We start from the raw sequence: 18,896 nt of genomic DNA, 5'->3' as shown, positions 1-18,896 counted from the left end.
AGAGAGGACACTGGTGTTTAGAGAGGAGAGGACACACTGTGTTTAGAGAGGAGAGGACACTGGTGTTTAGAGAGGAGAGGACACACTGTGTTTAGAGAGGACACACTGTGTTTAGAGAGGAGAGGACACACTGTGTTTAGAGAGGAGAGGACACACTGTGTTTAGAGAGGAGAGGACACACTGTGTTTAGAGAGGAGAGGACACACTGTGTTTAGAGAGGAGAGGACACACTGTGTTTAGAGAGGAGAGGACACACTGTGTTTAGAGAGGAGAGGACACACTGTGTTTAGAGAGGACACTGGTGTTTAGAGAGGAGAGGACACACTGTGTTTAGAGAGGAGAGGACACTGGTGTTTAGAGAGGACACACTGTGTTTAGAGAGGACACTGGTGTTTAGAGAGGAGAGGACACACTGTGTTTAGAGAGGACACACTGTGTTTAGAGAGGAGAGGACACACTGTGTTTAGAGAGGACACACTGGTGTTTAGAGAGGAGAGGACACACTGTGTTTAGAGAGGAGAGGACACACTGTTTAGAGAGGAGAGGACACACTGTGTTTAGAGAGGAGAGGACACACTGTGTTTAGAGAGGAGAGGACACACTGTGTTTAGAGAGGACACACTGGTGTTTAGAGAGGAGAGGACACTGTGTTTAGAGAGGAGAGGACACACTGTGTTTAGAGAGGACACACTGTGTTTAGAGAGGAGAGGACACACTGTGTTTAGAGAGGAGAGGACACACTGTGTTTAGAGAGGAGAGGACACACTGGTGTTTAGAGAGGAGAGGACACTGGTGTTTAGAGAGGAGAGGACACACTGTGTTTAGAGAGGAGAGGACACACTGTGTTTAGAGAGGACACACTGTGTTTAGAGAGGAGAGGACACTGTGTTTAGAGAGGAGAGGACACACTGTGTTTAGAGAGGAGAGGACACACTGTGTTTAGAGAGGAGAGGACACACTGTGTTTAGAGAGGAGAGGACACACTGTGTTTAGAGAGGAGAGGACACAGTGTTTAGAGAGGAGAGGACACTGGTGTTTAGAGAGGAGAGGACACAGTGTGTTTAGAGAGGAGAGGACACACTGTGTTTAGAGAGGAGAGGACACTGGTGTTTAGAGAGGAGAGGACACAGTGTGTTTAGAGAGGAGAGGACACTGTGTTTAGAGAGGAGAGGACACACTGTGTTTAGAGAGGAGAGGACACACTGTGTTTAGAGAGGAGAGGACACACTGTGTTTAGAGGGGAGAGGACACACTGTGTTTAGAGAGGAGAGGACACACTGTGTTTAGAGAGGAGAGGACACACTGTGTTTAGAGAGGAGAGGACACTGTGTTTAGAGAGGAGAGGACACACTGTGTTTAGAGAGGAGAGGACACACTGGTGTTTAGAGAGGACACACTGTGTTTAGAGAGGAGAGGACACACTGTGTTTAGAGAGGAGAGGACACTGGTGTTTAGAGAGGAGAGGACACACTGTGTTTAGAGAGGAGAGGACACACTGTGTTTAGAGAGGAGAGGACACTGGTGTTTAGAGAGGACACTGGTGTTTAGAGAGGAGAGGACACACTGTGTTTAGAGAGGACACTGGTGTTTAGAGAGGAGAGGACACACTGTGTTTAGAGAGGAGAGGACACACTGTGTTTAGAGAGGAGAGGACACACTGTGTTTAGAGAGGAGAGGACACACTGTGTTTAGAGAGGACACACTGTGTTTAGAGAGGAGAGGACACACTGTGTTTAGAGAGGAGAGGACACACTGTGTTTAGAGAGGAGAGGACACACTGTGTTTAGAGAGGAGAGGACACACTGTGTTTAGAGAGGAGAGGACACACTGTGTTTAGAGAGGAGAGGACACACTGTGTTTAGAGAGGAGAGGACACACTGTGTTTAGAGAGGACACTGGTGTTTAGAGAGGAGAGGACACACTGTGTTTAGAGAGGAGAGGACACACTGTGTTTAGAGAGGAGAGGACACACTGTGTTTAGAGAGGAGAGGACACACTGTGTTTAGAGAGGAGAGGACACACTGTGTTTAGAGAGGAGAGGACACACTGTGTTTAGAGAGGAGAGGACACACTGTGTTTAGAGAGGAGAGGACACACTGTGTTTAGAGAGGAGAGGACACAGTGTTTAGAGAGGAGAGGACACACTGGTGTTTAGAGAGGAGAGGACACTGGTGTTTAGAGAGGAGAGGACACACTGTGTTTAGAGAGGAGAGGACACAGTGTTTAGAGAGGAGAGGACACACTGTGTTTAGAGAGGAGAGGACACACTGTGTTTAGAGAGGAGAGGACACACTGTGTTTAGAGAGGAGAGGACACACTGGTGTTTAGAGAGGAGAGGACACAGTGTGTTTAGAGAGGAGAGGACACACTGGTGTTTAGAGAGGAGAGGACACTGGTGTTTAGAGAGGAGAGGACACTGGTGTTTAGAGAGGAGAGGACACTGTGTTTAGAGAGGAGAGGACACACTGTGTTTAGAGAGGAGAGGACACTGGTGTTTAGAGAGGAGAGGACACACTGTGTTTAGAGAGGAGAGGACACACTGGTGTTTAGAGAGGAGAGGACACACTGTGTTTAGAGAGGAGAGGACACACTGTGTTTAGAGAGGAGAGGACACTGTGTTTAGAGAGGAGAGGACACACTGTGTTTAGAGAGGAGAGGACACACTGTGTTTAGAGAGGAGAGGACACACTGTGTTTAGAGAGGAGAGGACACACTGGTGTTTAGAGAGGAGAGGACACACTGTGTTTAGAGAGGAGAGGACACACTGTGTTTAGAGAGGAGAGGACACACTGTGTTTAGAGAGGAGAGGACACACTGTGTTTAGAGAGGAGAGGACACACTGTGTTTAGAGAGGAGAGGACACACTGTGTTTAGAGAGGAGAGGACACACTGTGTTTAGAGAGGAGAGGACACACTGTGTTTAGAGAGGAGAGGACACACTGTGTTTAGAGAGGAGAGGACACACTGTGTTTAGAGAGGACACACTGTGTTTAGAGAGGAGAGGACACACTGTGTTTAGAGAGGAGAGGACACACTGTGTTTAGAGAGGAGAGGACACACTGTGTTTAGAGAGGACACTGTGTTTAGAGAGGAGAGGACACACTGTGTTTAGAGAGGAGAGGACACACTGTGTTTAGAGAGGAGAGGACACTGTGTTTAGAGAGGAGAGGACACACTGTGTTTAGAGAGGAGAGGACACACTGTGTTTAGAGAGGAGAGGACACACTGTGTTTAGAGAGGAGAGGACACACTGGTGTTTAGAGAGGAGAGGACACACTGTGTTTAGAGAGGAGAGGACACTGGTGTTTAGAGAGGAGAGGACACACTGTGTTTAGAGAGGAGAGGACACACTGTGTTTAGAGAGGAGAGGACACTGTGTTTAGAGAGGAGAGGACACACTGTGTTTAGAGAGGACACACTGTGTTTAGAGAGGAGAGGACACTGTGTTTAGAGAGGAGAGGACACACTGTGTTTAGAGAGGAGAGGACACACTGTGTTTAGAGAGGAGAGGACACTGGTGTTTAGAGAGGAGAGGACACACTGTGTTTAGAGAGGAGAGGACACACTGTGTTTAGAGAGGAGAGGACACACTGTGTTTAGAGAGGAGAGGACACACTGTGTTTAGAGAGGAGAGGACACACTGTGTTTAGAGAGGAGAGGACACACTGGTGTTTAGAGAGGAGAGGACACTGGTGTTTAGAGAGGACACTGGTGTTTAGAGAGGAGAGGACACACTGTGTTTAGAGAGGACACACTGTGTTTAGAGAGGAGAGGACACACTGGTGTTTAGAGAGGAGAGGACACACTGTGTTTAGAGAGGACACACTGTGTTTAGAGAGGAGAGGACACACTGGTGTTTAGAGAGGAGAGGACACACTGTGTTTAGAGAGGAGAGGACACTGTGTTTAGAGAGGAGAGGACACTGTGTTTAGAGAGGAGAGGACACACTGTGTTTAGAGAGGAGAGGACACACTGTGTTTAGAGAGGAGAGGACACACTGTGTTTAGAAAGGAGAGGACACACTGTGTTTAGAGAGGAGAGGACACACTGTGTTTAGAGAGGAGAGGACACACTGTGTTTAGAGAGGAGAGGACACACTGTGTTTAGAGAGGACACACTGTGTTTAGAGAGGAGAGGACACTGTGTTTAGAGAGGAGAGGACACACTGGTGTTTAGAGAGGAGAGGACACACTGGTGTTTAGAGAGGAGAGGACACTGGTGTTTAGAGAGGAGAGGACACACTGTGTTTAGAGAGGAGAGGACACACTGTGTTTAGAGAGGAGAGGACACACTGTGTTTAGAGAGGAGAGGACACACTGTGTTTAGAGAGGAGAGGACACACTGTGTTTAGAGAGGAGAGGACACACTGTGTTTAGAGAGGAGAGGACACACTGTGTTTAGAGAGGAGAGGACACACTGTGTTTAGAGAGGAGAGGACACACTGTGTTTAGAGAGGAGAGGACACACTGGTGTTTAGAGAGGAGAGGACACACTGTGTTTAGAGAGGAGAGGACACACTGTGTTTAGAGAGGAGAGGACACACTGTGTTTAGAGAGGACACACTGTGTTTAGAGAGGAGAGGACACACTGTGTTTAGAGAGGACACACTGTGTTTAGAGAGGAGAGGACACACTGTGTTTAGAGAGGAGAGGACACACTGTGTTTAGAGAGGAGAGGACACACTGTTTAGAGAGGAGAGGACACACTGGTGTTTAGAGAGGAGAGGACACACTGTGTTTAGAGAGGAGAGGACACACTGTGTTTAGAGAGGAGAGGACACACTGTGTTTAGAGAGGAGAGGACACACTGTGTTTAGAGAGGAGACACTGTGTTTAGAGAGGAGAGGACACACTGTGTTTAGAGAGGAGAGGACACACTGTGTTTAGAGAGGAGAGGACACTGTGTTTAGAGAGGAGAGGACACACTGTGTTTAGAGAGGACACACTGTGTTTAGAGAGGAGAGGACACTGTGTTTAGAGAGGAGAGGACACACTGTGTTTAGAGAGGAGAGGACACACTGTGTTTAGAGAGGAGAGGACACTGGTGTTTAGAGAGGAGAGGACACACTGTGTTTAGAGAGGAGAGGACACACTGTGTTTAGAGAGGAGAGGACACACTGTGTTTAGAGAGGAGAGGACACACTGTGTTTAGAGAGGAGAGGACACACTGTGTTTAGAGAGGAGAGGACACACTGGTGTTTAGAGAGGAGAGGACACTGGTGTTTAGAGAGGACACTGGTGTTTAGAGAGGAGAGGACACACTGTGTTTAGAGAGGATACACTGTGTTTAGAGAGGAGAGGACACTGGTGTTTAGAGAGGAGAGGACACTGGTGTTTAGAGAGGAGAGGACACACTGTGTTTAGAGAGGAGAGGACACTGGTGTTTAGAGAGGACACACTGTGTTTAGAGAGGAGAGGACACACTGTGTTTAGAGAGGACACTGTGTTTAGAGAGGAGACACTGTGTTTAGAGAGGAGAGGACACACTGTGTTTAGAGAGGAGAGGACACACTGTGTTTAGAGAGGAGAGGACACACTGTGTTTAGAGAGGAGAGGACACTGGTGTTTAGAGAGGAGAGGACACTGGTGTTTAGAGAGGAGAGGACACACTGTGTTTAGAGAGGACACACTGTGTTTAGAGAGGAGAGGACACACTGTGTTTAGAGAGGAGAGGACACACTGTGTTTAGAGAGGAGAGGACACACTGTGTTTAGAGAGGAGAGGACACACTGTGTTTAGAGAGGAGAGGACACACTGTGTTTAGAGAGGAGAGGACACACTGTGTTTAGAGAGGAGAGGACACACTGTGTTTAGAGAGGAGAGGACACACTGTGTTTAGAGAGGAGACACTGTGTTTAGAGAGGAGAGGACACACTGTGTTTAGAGAGGAGACACTGTGTTTAGAGAGGAGAGGACACACTGTGTTTAGAGAGGAGAGGACACACTGGTGTTTAGAGAGGAGAGGACACACTGTGTTTAGAGAGGAGACACTGTGTTTAGAGAGGAGAGGACACACTGTGTTTAGAGAGGAGAGGACACACTGTGTTTAGAGAGGAGAGGACACACTGTGTTTAGAGAGGAGAGGACACTGTGTTTAGAGAGGAGAGGACACACTGTGTTTAGAGAGGACACTGGTGTTTAGAGAGGAGAGGACACACTGTGTTTAGAGAGGAGAGGACACACTGTGTTTAGAGAGGAGAGGACACACTGTGTTTAGAGAGGAGAGGACACACTGGTGTTTAGAGAGGAGAGGACACACTGGTGTTTAGAGAGGAGAGGACACACTGTGTTTAGAGAGGAGAGGACACACTGTGTTTAGAGAGGAGAGGACACACTGGTGTTTAGAGAGGACACTGGTGTTTAGAGAGGAGAGGACACACTGTGTTTAGAGAGGAGAGGACACACTGTGTTTAGAGAGGACACTGGTGTTTAGAGAGGAGAGGACACACTGTGTTTAGAGAGGAGAGGACACACTGTGTTTAGAGAGGAGAGGACACACTGTGTTTAGAGAGGAGAGGACACACTGTGTTTAGAGAGGAGAGGACACACTGGTGTTTAGAGAGGAGAGGACACACTGGTGTTTAGAGAGGAGAGGACACACTGTGTTTAGAGAGGAGAGGACACACTGTGTTTAGAGGAGAGGACACACTGTGTTTAGAGAGGAGAGGACACACTGTGTTTAGAGGAGAGGACACACTGTGTTTAGAGAGGAGAGGACACTGTGTTTAGAGAGGAGAGGACACACTGTGTTTAGAGAGGAGAGGACACACTGTGTTTAGAGAGGAGAGGACACACTGTGTTTAGAGAGGAGAGGACACACTGTGTTTAGAGAGGAGAGGACACACTGTGTTTAGAGAGGACACACTGTGTTTAGAGAGGACACTGTGTTTAGAGAGGAGAGGACACACTGTGTTTAGAGAGGACACTGTGTTTAGAGAGGAGAGGACACACTGTGTTTAGAGAGGAGAGGACACACTGGTGTTTAGAGAGGAGAGGACACACTGTGTTTAGAGAGGAGAGGACACACTGTGTTTAGAGGAGAGGACACACTGTGTTTAGAGAGGAGAGGACACACTGTGTTTAGAGAGGAGAGGACACACTGTGTTTAGAGAGGAGAGGACACACTGTGTTTAGAGAGGAGAGGACACACTGTGTTTAGAGAGGAGAGGACACACTGTGTTTAGAGAGGAGAGGACACACTGTGTTTAGAGAGGAGAGGACACACTGTGTTTAGAGAGGAGAGGACACACTGTGTTTAGAGAGGAGAGGACACACTGTGTTTAGAGAGGAGAGGACACACTGTGTTTAGAGAGGAGAGGACACACTGTGTTTAGAGAGGAGAGGACACACTGTGTTTAGAGGAGAGGACACACTGTGTTTAGAGAGGAGACACTGTGTTTAGAGAGGAGAGGACACACTGTGTTTAGAGAGGAGACACTGTGTTTAGAGAGGAGAGGACACACTGTGTTTAGAGAGGAGAGGACACACTGTGTTTAGAGAGGAGAGGACACACTGTGTTTAGAGAGGACACACTGTGTTTAGAGAGGACACACTGTGTTTAGAGAGGACACACTGTGTTTAGAGAGGACACACTGTGTTTAGAGAGGACACACTGACCATCAGGGAGATGCTGGTGTTTACTGTAGGTTGCTGACCATTTTTAGAAATGAATGCATGAATGTATTTAATTATAATGCTAGAATGAACAATAATCTAGACTACCACAAGGAGGGATACAATCTATCCCCACCGGTGATAAAAACGAACAACCAGAGATACAGTAGGGATGTCACAAGCAGAGATAGGGATGTGATGTCACAAGCAGAGATAGGGATGTGATGTCACAAGCAGAGATAGGGATGTCACTCACAAGCAGAGATGGGTACCGTTCACATTTGAACCGATACCGGTAGCTGTGAATCGATACCGGTACCCAACGGTACCTTTTTTCGGTACTTTAGTCTCTAAAGATTTAATCTACCTACCTTAGTTGTAAAAAAAATTCCAAACTTAATATTTAATAAATAAATAATGTCTTATTATTACTTTATTATTATTTACAGGTTACTGATGTTAAGTATTTTACAACTGATTAAACAAACAAATCGAGCAGCAATGAACTGCTCTGCTGCTGATTGAGCATTCTAGCAGTTCTTTTCGCTCCACACTCACTGTGTGCTTCTCCCCCGCTTTGGAGAAGACCCGCTCTGCGGTGTGTGTGTGTGTGTGTGGCTTGTTTACCGACGTCACATCCTCTATTCTTCTGTCCTGCGTTGTGCCGGCTTGCACTGTAGCCCTAGGAGTAGGGATGCCGCAATCACGTTTTTTGCCACCGATACCGATCACCGATCGTCGTAAGCCATATCGGCCGATACCGATCGTTTTTGATTAAAAGAAATTAAAATTTATTTTATATAATTTTTTTTTAATTTTTTTTTATAAAATATATATATTATATAATTAGACTTGTACTTGTATTATCTGCGAGACATCGCCACCACGCAACAAGCTCCACTGTCTGTGTGTACTCTAGTAGCCTCCAGCTACGGCCAGGATTCTCCGGAGCTGCAGCTGGACCTATACTCGAGTAGCCTCGAGCTACGGCCAGGATTCTCCGGCGCTGCACCTGGACCCTATTGGTATAACGTTACTTAACTGTGCTCAGCAAGCCCTCAGCTCGAATACGCATCGAATCAGTGTTATAAGACATTGATATCAGGAGCTATCTGTAGCTACTGCTAGCCGGATATATAACGTTAATACAACGCCTCAGTGAATTATTTAGTTCAATGGGACATTTCGTTTTGAACAGTGAACTAACTTGCGCTAACGCGAGCTAACAGGTATCATACACATCTCTAATATACTTGCTGGAGCGTTTGCTGATGTCAGGAGCTATCGGTAGCTGGCCGGCTAGATACCGTTCAGTTAGACAATGCCTCATCATGTATTAAACTAAAAGTGAATAGTTGACTGGGTCATTTTGTAACGGTAGCTAAGCTAACGTTAGCTCAGGGAGACGCCGTCCTCCTGTGTCCCGTCTCACTACACTAGACCCGTGTTTACATGCGTGCGGGAGGGGCTGGAGGGATGAGCAGACGCCGCACCACCCGGTGTCTTGAGACAGAACTCAGCGACAGCGAGTGAGATCGGGTTTGACGATCGGCGAAAATAAAGCATTATCACCGATCACCGATCGCATATTTATACTGATTATCGGCCGATAACGATCGGTGGCCGATCGATCGGGGCATCCCTACCTAGGAGCTAACGTTATGTCCGACAATTAGCTAACGTTAGCTTAAGAACGTTAAACGGGTTACAAATATACATGAAACTATCGAAGGAGTAAGCCGACCGCTAAAAATAAAACCCACCGTGGCAGAGAGAGCACATAACAAAATAACGTTTCGAGAGGAGTGGAAGTTTGGAGATAGACAGTAGTGTTTCAAGAGACTGGCTACAGTAATATGATGCTGGGCTGTAGTGATGAGTTGTTCCGTGTGGCGCAAGTATGTAAAAAAGAAAAACAGAAACAACACGTTTGTCATCTGTAGTAAATAAATGAAGCTGGAATCCATTCGTGACCATGAACAGAGCCAGTGTCCCATTGTGTCCCGGATTCAATCTGAGCCTCTCCTCTAAAGACGCTCTGTGGCTAGGCTAACAAACAGAGCAGATGTGGAAACTGAGCTACACTTTCTAACAACCTGCCCACTGTACCAAGATATCAGAGACATATACTCCCCAGTCCCCATGAATTGCAAACACCCAAAGAGAGTTTGAAAACATGTATTGTGCCGTTGACATTAACGTGCGGTTTCGTTTTGCGGTCAACAAAACTGATTTTTTTTTGCACATTGCACCAAAAGTTGGGACCGTTGAATCTCACGTGCATCAATACTCGGTAGTACCGACGTGTTTCGGTAGGTACCTTTAAAAGTACCGAATTCGGTACCCATCCCGCAGAGATAGGGATGTCACTCACAAGCAGAGATAGGGATGTCGCTCACAAGCAGAGATAGGGATGTCACTCACAAGCAGAGATAGGGATGTCGCTCACAAGCAGAGATAGGGATGTCACTCAAAAGCAGAGATAGGGATGTCGCTCACAAGCAGAGATAGGGATGTCACTCACAAGCAGAGATAGGGATGTCGCTCACAAGCAGAGATAGGGATGTCGCTCACAAGCAGAGATAGGGATGTCACTCACAAGCAGAGATAGGGATGTCACTCACAAGCAGAGATAGGGATGTCACTCACAAGCAGAGATAGGGATGTCACTCACAAGCAGAGATAGGGATGTCACTCACAAGCAGAGATAGGGAACTCCCCCTCATCCCTCCAGCAAGTCTCACCCTGCGTCCAGTGATGAGCCCAGAGCCCTACCCACTCAAGACATACTCTCCTCTCTCTCAACACTTATTATCCACATACTTCTGAGCAAGTAGGAGACGGTAACGTTAGCTGTACTGGACAGCATTCCATTAAAAGTCCAGAAGAAAGCACACACTTGAAGGTCAAAAGCATTTAGCTAATTATTTTCATAGAACGAGGAACTGAAAGTGTCAAGGAGGGCATTGCAGAGAAACAACAAGAATGTGACTCAAGTCAACCTACATGTGGAGGACTGGACGTTGAGGGAGGGACGACCAGGGAGGAGGGAGCTAGTCTTCACTGCGGCATTAGCCAAGGGGACAGCCTCGTAAAACTAAAATAAATATTACAGACTTAAAAAGAAGTAGGTCACTCCACATGACAAAGAGCCGGTCCAGGCACAACACAATACTCTACCATCGCTCTCTTATGTGGTTTTGTCCGTGTCTTGGATTTTACCCACCTGTGTCATGCTTTTTGTGAGTGGTCCTAGTTATTTTAGTCCTTTACGGTCTTGTTTAAGTGAGCTCACTAAGACAAATTTCAACCATCATTTCGATAAGGCAATGAAGTATTGAATCTACCAGCACTGCATTGACAAGTCCATGGGTCTCTTGACAGTACAACCGGTCAGTCTCTCCCTACGACACAGTGAGGTCTATCCAAAGCGTTAAGCTAACTACTAGGCCTGTCCTTAAGGGCAGTCCTTGACTAAAGACATTCTTAGTCATCCAATAGTCATGGGCATCATCCAATAGTCATGGGCATCATCTAATAGTCATGGGCATCATCTAATAGTCATGGGCATTTGTCGACTAAACGTCTACTTGATTTCATCGACAAATCTGTAGAATTTCTTTTCCCCACATGCAATCATGTAGACGGACCTCTTTGAATGTTGTTCTTACCAGAGACGTGCTTATTATTTTTCAATAACTCATTTTGCATGGGGAAAATCATAAAATAACTACCAATTGACTTGGGGGTATAAGAAAATGTATAAGATGTGGTAGGAAAACTTTGGATACGTCCTGGAGGTATCAGAGAGGTCGACTAAGACCAAACTTAAATCTGCTTCCATAACTTGTGTCTTTTAAGATCAGACAGGGTTCCCACTCCATTCAGGTCATCCGTTTCTGGGATATTAATGGTAGACAATTATGAAAAGGATAATACTTGATCTGAGTAGTTTCTAACCATAATTGCTGTAGTTTCTTTTGCACAAAGTGGATTAATTTCAGATAAATTCAAAGCTAGACTGATATGGTGGCTAGTAATAATACAGTCATGATACTGTAAAAAGAAAGAAAAGAAAATATGCATTTCATCACCATGGATGAAGTTGCAGAAGTCAATTGTAATAGAGGGGGACCATACCTCGTCAAGGAAGATATCTTTATAAAAAACATTTCTTAATGCTCAATTCTGGCAACCTTTGAGAGAAAAGCCTGTACCTCTCCGATACCTCCAGGAAGTTTTATAACGACATCTTATAAATTTTCTTATACCCCCCATCTGTTATACATGACTTATACATGATTTAACATTTAGCTATTAAACCTGCACTATGGAAGATTGGCACAGTGTGGCCCTTAGAGGCAACACTGCACCTTGTTAGAGGCAACACTGCACCTTGTTAGAGGCAACACTGCACCTTGTTAGAGGCAACACTGCACCTTGTTAGAGGCAACACTGCACCTTGTTAGAGGCAACACTGTACCTTGTTAGAGGCAACACTGTACCTTGTTAGAGGCAACACTGCACCTTGTTAGAGGCAACACTGCACCTTGTTAGAGGCAACACTGTACCTCGTTAGAGGCAACACTGCACCTTGTTAGAGGCAACACTGCACTGCACCTCGTTAGAGGCAACACTGCACCTTGTTAGAGGCAACACTGCACCTCGTTAGAGGCAACACTGCACCTCGTTAGAGGCAACACTGCACCTTGTTAGAGGCAACACTGCACCTCGTTAGAGGCAACACTGCACCTTGTTCAAACATGGCAGCAACAAAAGAAAGGGACAACTTCAAGCGAGGTAACTTGGAAACTTGGTAAGTGAGGTAAGGAAAAACTCACTAAAAACGTAGCAATAGGGGAAAAAAGAAACCACAGGCGACGTGGAGGAGAGAAACCTTAGAAGGGCCGTTCAAAGGGTGATCCCCCTACTTGGATGTCGGTGATAATATAGTGTCGCTATGGATGATCGATGGGTGTAGAATAAAACAGGCGAATAGTTGGTATGTATGTACATATAAAATTATGTGTAATATAAAACACATATGTGTAATAATACACACATGCATGCAATAGCAACTGGGAAGCGTTCAGGTCAGAGTCCTCACCTCGTGCAGCAGCTTCTCCAGTTTCTCCTGCAGCTCCATGAAGTACCGAGAGGTGACCAGGCCCTTCTGGGACTTATCCAGGCAGTCTCTGGCCAGCTCCACCAGCTGGTGCTGGATGAAGCCCAGCACGCCGTCCGCCAGCGGCAAGGCCATACCCGGGGACGACTCAGCTATGATGTCCAGCAGGCGACCCTCCATCTGCGCCGTGGCCTGGGGAGTCAGACGTTTGGTTCCAACGTTAGATATAATTTGTATTGAGCTTTCTGACACGCAGACGATCACAAAACAGGCCAGTAGACCATTATGGTCTTCAAAGGGGAAGGCGATATTACTTGGAAAATAAACATGGGGGGGCAGACCCTCCTCACAGATAGTGTCATAGTTTTGCACTTCCCACTACACAGTACAGAACCACATATTTAATACACCCAAATACACAGACCAGCAGAAACTAGGGATTTCCTTGATCAAGTTTTTCTGCCCGTGATCGCAATCATTTAATATTGAGTATCTGCCGATACCAAGTCCTGATCCGATATTTGTATTTTCCTAGATATTATAGCAGCACGGCGCACACTTGTATATTAAAGTTAGTAAAACTTTTAATGTAATTGAAGAGTTCTGCTAAAAGAAAAAAATAGGCTACATCACAGCTTTCCCTTTTTAACAAAAAAGGATCCGAGTTTGATTGGGCTTAATATAGCCGATACGGATCAATATAAGTGTGTATGTATATATATATATTAGAGCTGGGCCGTTAACGGCGTTAACGTGCTGCGTTAACGCGATACTAGTATCGTGAGGTAATATAATTGACGCAGTTAATCTAAAAAAATATATATATTATTTACCCAGGGTAGGTTCGCTGAGCACAGATGCTCTTTTTCAGGAACGCCCTGCTTCACATTCACACAGTTCCATTCACACCTGGGAGCTGCCCAGTACAACCACAGTTGACACCATTGGCCACTGAGCAACTCCACTGGAGCAGTTGATTTGCATTGGCAGGGTTTGGCCCGGTCTGGCACCCAACGGGAAAAATATTATAGGCACTATAAGTAGACACCGCTACATAAAACAAGCTGGTCTGCCTGAGTGACTGGTGGAAGAAGGAGAAATAGAGATTGGACTGATTGAGTCAAGCCATGTCACATAGTTCAAGTTTGAAATGCTTCTTTCCGTTTTGCTCCTGAGAGTGTGCTAGATACTGTACTGTACTGGTAATATTATTTATTTGTGTTAACTTCTGAATAAAACAACTTATTAACACTATGGTCGCCAAAAACGCTGTACCACGTCATTCCTCGCCATGCTCATTCTGCCAAAAACGCCGTACCACGTCTTTGATATCAATATTTCAAAAATCTGTGATCGAAATATTTCTCCCCCGGAGACTTGAGATCTACTGTTGATCCCCTCTCAACTCTCCAACGGTTCAAGAGCGCCATCTGGTGGCGGATCGGCGGATCGCCCAAAGCGGAAACAGGAAATGGAAGCTGGTGCTCATTCCAATTCGGTCCGATCACTCGGTAATAGTCCCAGGACTCGAGCTAGACACAACGGATAGCAATCCGTTACCAATAACTCGATAAACAACATGATTTGGACGTATATACTATTATACAACCTGGAAATGGATCGCATATTTCTACATCCAATAATAGGAATATTTCTGTTCCACGCTCATCGCCCAACGCTATGAGGAAGCTACGGTAAGATTCAGCGTTATTTTTTAACGTGTTCGATACTAACTGCTCTAATGATCATATCACCCACACTAGATGAATCATCTAACGTTGGCCACAGAATTATAAACGACCCCCCCCCCCCATCCGGTCAACATCAGATTATCAGTAGTAACTTCTAGAAGCACGTCCATTTGAATTTTTTTATCTCGCGCAGATTCCTATCAAACTGTATTTGATCATCAATATAATGCATTTGGGGCTATAAATCACGTTCTGGAAAAAGCTGCAGAAAACGATAAAAACATACTTATACTTTAGACCGTATTTTAGTATGAATATGTGAATGAAAAAGTATAACGTTGCTACACCCTGAACAATAGATACTTGATGTTGAATGGGCCATAGTAATGTCAATTTAGCAATACAATTTAAAAAGTTATAGCCCTGCAAAGAAGGGGAACTTCTCCATAGACAAATAGAGCTGGCGGAGGATGGTATATTAAGAATATAAGCCTGGCGACCAAAGTGTTAAACACAAGTACATCTTATTGAACATTATTTTGATATTTCATTACCAATTATCATAGCAAAACATCTTTTTCAAACAGTCTGTAATGCATTTTGGAAACGGGAGATGGGCTCATGGTGTAATGGGCCACCTGGCCTGAGAAACATAAGGAGGAAAGAAAAAGTAAGGACTTACTTCTGGTCATTATTTGGGTAGAACACACATTATTTTGAATGCCTTCAGCAGATTTTTTTTTTTTTAGCCATTTTAATCTAGATTAATCTATATTAAATCCAGGATTGCAGATAGATTCATCTAGATTAAAAAAAATTATCTATGCCCACCTCTAATATATATACACATATATACACTTATATATTGTGATCCCTGTAAACCCTAGCCTAACAATTATACCTTGATACCTAAAGTGGGTCCTGAGATATCCCAACAAACAACATTTGACAAAATGTGTAACTTTAACTGACTATTTAACTGAATTATTATAATAATTAAGATAAGTGGGAAGGAAATGGAGATTTAAGTGTCAAATGGATTGTTCTTTACTGAATGTGTCATTAGGAAGCAAAGTAGAAACCATTCTGTCAATTAAGTAACTGATGGTTAATTAATGGCTTGTTAACATATAGTACCTCATTAGTTCCTAGGTAGTCATCATTGTTTGTGACAACCAAAAGTGAAGGGTTACAGAGAAAGGTCACGCATATTATTTTTGTGTGTGTTTACAGCATGATAGTAAAACTCGTTATGGAAGATTAGACATTTTCAGCCATTTTAAGATGGGTTCAAAAAAATTATTAAGAAATTAAAAGGTAGAAGTATGGAACATCTATAATATTATGCATACTGTATGTAAATATATTCATGGTGCATGTAGGTCAAGTACACTTAGCATATCAAATGATCACTTTTTAATATTGTTGAACGTTGTTTCGAGGAAGCTTGTTTAATGTAGTTTGATGGCAAAAGAGTCCACTGGGAGTGGGAATATTTAAAAGTATAACAGAAGTAGACTTTGTGAGGCGAATATGACACAGGGGGGGGGGGGGGGGGGGGGGTGCAGAAGAGAAGTGAAATCCATTACCTTGGGAAAGCGCTCCTTGTAAACATGGTTCATCATGACTATCTCATTGTCGAACGTCCCACAGGTCCTACCGGGACTAGGAGACACAAAGTACACGTTAACCCTTTCAGGTGTGCATTGTATTTTATGTCCCCTCAGAATTCTGGTATAGGAGACGCAACACTGAGCCTGTAAGAAAGGTGCTCAGTCTTGGAGCTGTAGTCCGTTAAGAGCTGTTCCATCGGTTTCAGTTGTTTTGCTTTGATCTACGGTCACATCTGCGCGTCAATACTCCGTCTTAAAAGAAATATCATCGCCATCGCGCCTGGGGCGGACCTTAGAAGTATAATGATAACAAAGTAAGATCTAAGAGTGACAAGGAATATCAGCAATAAAACAGACCGCTTACTCACAAGAAGCTCACAGACGATATTTTACTGTGATATTATGATGTTATCTTAACTTAACTATGTTAACTGATGGTGCTTAAGCAAACTTTCAACACTTGATCAAAGCTGGTTTCACAACAAAGTTGCGTTCAGTGGGGATTCCCATCAAGGTACAATTATTTTAGGTTAGTTTAGGTCTATGCCTAATTCCTGTCTTTGAAGCCAGTGATAAAGGTTTGCTGAGTACCATCACTGAACACTTGTACTGAATAACCATATCGGTCTGTAAAATCAATCCAAATCACTTAGTAGTGTGAATGTGATATATCAGCAGAAAGTACTCAACCTCTACTGTCTTTAACTATGAATGAACACAACACTAACTTTCTTACCATCTTCAGTTAATAAAGTACTTAACCTCTACCGTCTTTAACTATGAATGAACACAACAACTTACCATCCTTAAATAATCTGTTCAGCAGTGTGTTTTATTGCCGACATGCATTGCCACGTAACCATAAACATAGTAAAGCGTGTGTTCGAAATCGTGCTTTACTATGTATAACACAATACTGTAACTGATCAGTGATCGGCCTCCATCCAAAGTATTCATGACCACATCTGTTGTGTGGAGTAGAGTTTGGTTGCAGAACAAGACACAACTGTTACAAATCAACACTTGTGTCTCCGTCGATGTTAAAATGAGTGACCCTGGGGCGCCCTATGCGCTATGTAGCGTGCTCGAAATAGAGCACCAGCAGCTGTACCGTATGCACATGCAGTATGTATAGATGGGTACTATATTAGGGTAACGGTAACAGTTGCACACGCATTCGTTGGTCCAATTTCAAGGCTATGTAAAACGGTTGTGCAGGCCAGGTGTGGCTTCACATCACCGTTCTAAATTAGCTTGTTCAGTACATGCTCCAGAACATAATGCATAGAAAGATCGCAAATCGCTTTAAATATGAATATTCCTCTTTTAGCCATTTGTAGCTTGACTCATATGTCATTGCTCTGACTGAAAATGTATAATACTCCCAAGTCCCAACCACAGTTAATCTTCTGATATCTTCACCTTTCACAACTGAATATTGATAGACTGATGTGAAAAGAATGATGATTTATTTTGCCATATCGCACAGCCCTAATTGGTCCACACACATGACCATATAATCAATCATGTGAATTATGTGGTCTCCCATTCATTTCCCCTGCTGATTTCTCTCTTCTCTTCGCTCTTTGCTACATGTCTCTTCTTGTCCTCTACGCTCTTTGCTACATGTCTCTTCTTGTCCTCTATGCTCTTTGCTACATGTCTCTTCTTGTCCTCTACGCTCTTTGCTACAAGTCTCTTCTTGTCCTCTAAGCTCTTTGCTACATGTCTCTTCCTGTCCTCTAAGCTCTTTGCTACATGTCTCTTCCTGTCCTCTAAGCTCTTTGCTACATGTCTCTTCCTGTCCTCTAAGCTCTTTGCTACATGTCTCTTCCTGTCCTCTAAGCTCTTTGCTACATGTCTCTTCCTGTCCTCTAAGCTCTTTGCTACATGTCTCTTCCTGTCCTCTAAGCTCTTTGCTACATGTCTCTTCATGTCCTCTAAGCTCTTTGCTACATGTCTCTTCTTGTCCTCTACGCTCTTTGCTACATGTCTCTTCTTGTCCTCTAAGCTCTTTGCTACATGTCTCTTCCTGTCCTCTAAGCTCTTTGCTACATGTCTCTTCCTGTCCTCTACGCTCTTTGCTACATGTCTCTTCCTGTCCTCTAAGCTCTTTGCTACATGTCTCTTCCTGTCCTCTAAGCTCTTTGCTACATGTCTCTTCTTGTCCTCTAAGCTCTTTGCTACATGTCTCTTCCTGTCCTCTAAGCTCTTTGCTACATGTCTCTTCCTGTCCTCTAAGCTCTTTGCTACATGTCTCTTCCTGTCCTCTAAGCTCTTTGCTACATGTCTCTTCCTGTCCTCTAAGCTCTTTGCTACATGTCTCTTCCTGTCCTCTAAGCTCTTTGCTACATGTCTCTTATTGTCCTCTAAGCTCTTTGCTACATGTCTCTTCCTGTCCTCTAAGCTCTTTGCTACATGTCTCTTCCTGTCCTCTAAGCTCTTTGCTAGATGTCTCTTCCTGTCCTCTAAGCTCTTTGCTACATGTCTCTTCCTGTCCTCTAAGCTCTTTGCTACATGTCTCTTCCTGTCCTCTAAGCTCTTTGCTACATGTCTCTTCTTGTCCTCTAAGCTCTTTGCTACATGTCTCTTCTTGTCCTCTAAGCTCTTTGCTACATGTCTCTTCCTGTCCTCCACGCTCTTTGCTACATGTCTCTGCATGTCCTTTTAAGCTTTTTGCTACATGTCTCTTCCTGTCCTCTAAGCTCTTTGCTACATGTCTCTTCATGTCCTCTAAGCTCTTTGCTACATGTCTCTTCCTGTCCTCTACGCTCTTTGCTACATGTCTCTTCCTGTCCTCTAAGCTCTTTGCTACATGTCTCTTCTTGTCCTCTAAGCTCTTTGCTACATGTCT

General features: G+C 44.5%; 1 protein-coding gene across 2 annotated transcripts in view; it reads right to left on the bottom strand.

The window, feature by feature from the left end:
• Positions 1 to 18,896, bottom strand: part of mast3a (microtubule associated serine/threonine kinase 3a) — a 276,511-nt gene that overhangs the window by 118,590 nt on the left and 139,025 nt on the right. For both annotated transcript variants that reach the window (XM_084328022.1, XM_084328021.1), the window contains 2 exons: positions 16,019 to 16,094; positions 12,721 to 12,930 (listed from right to left, as the gene is read on the bottom strand). In XM_084328022.1, the coding sequence (XP_084184148.1) occupies positions 12,721 to 12,930; positions 16,019 to 16,094 (286 nt within the window). The remainder of the gene's footprint in view (positions 1 to 12,720; positions 12,931 to 16,018; positions 16,095 to 18,896) is intronic.

Source organism: Notolepis coatsorum (assembly GCF_963971535.1).
Source record: "Notolepis coatsorum genome assembly, chromosome: 13".
NCBI classification, from domain to species: Eukaryota; Metazoa; Chordata; class Actinopteri; order Aulopiformes; family Paralepididae; genus Notolepis; species Notolepis coatsorum.
This window is presented reverse-complemented; position numbering and strand designations above follow the sequence as displayed.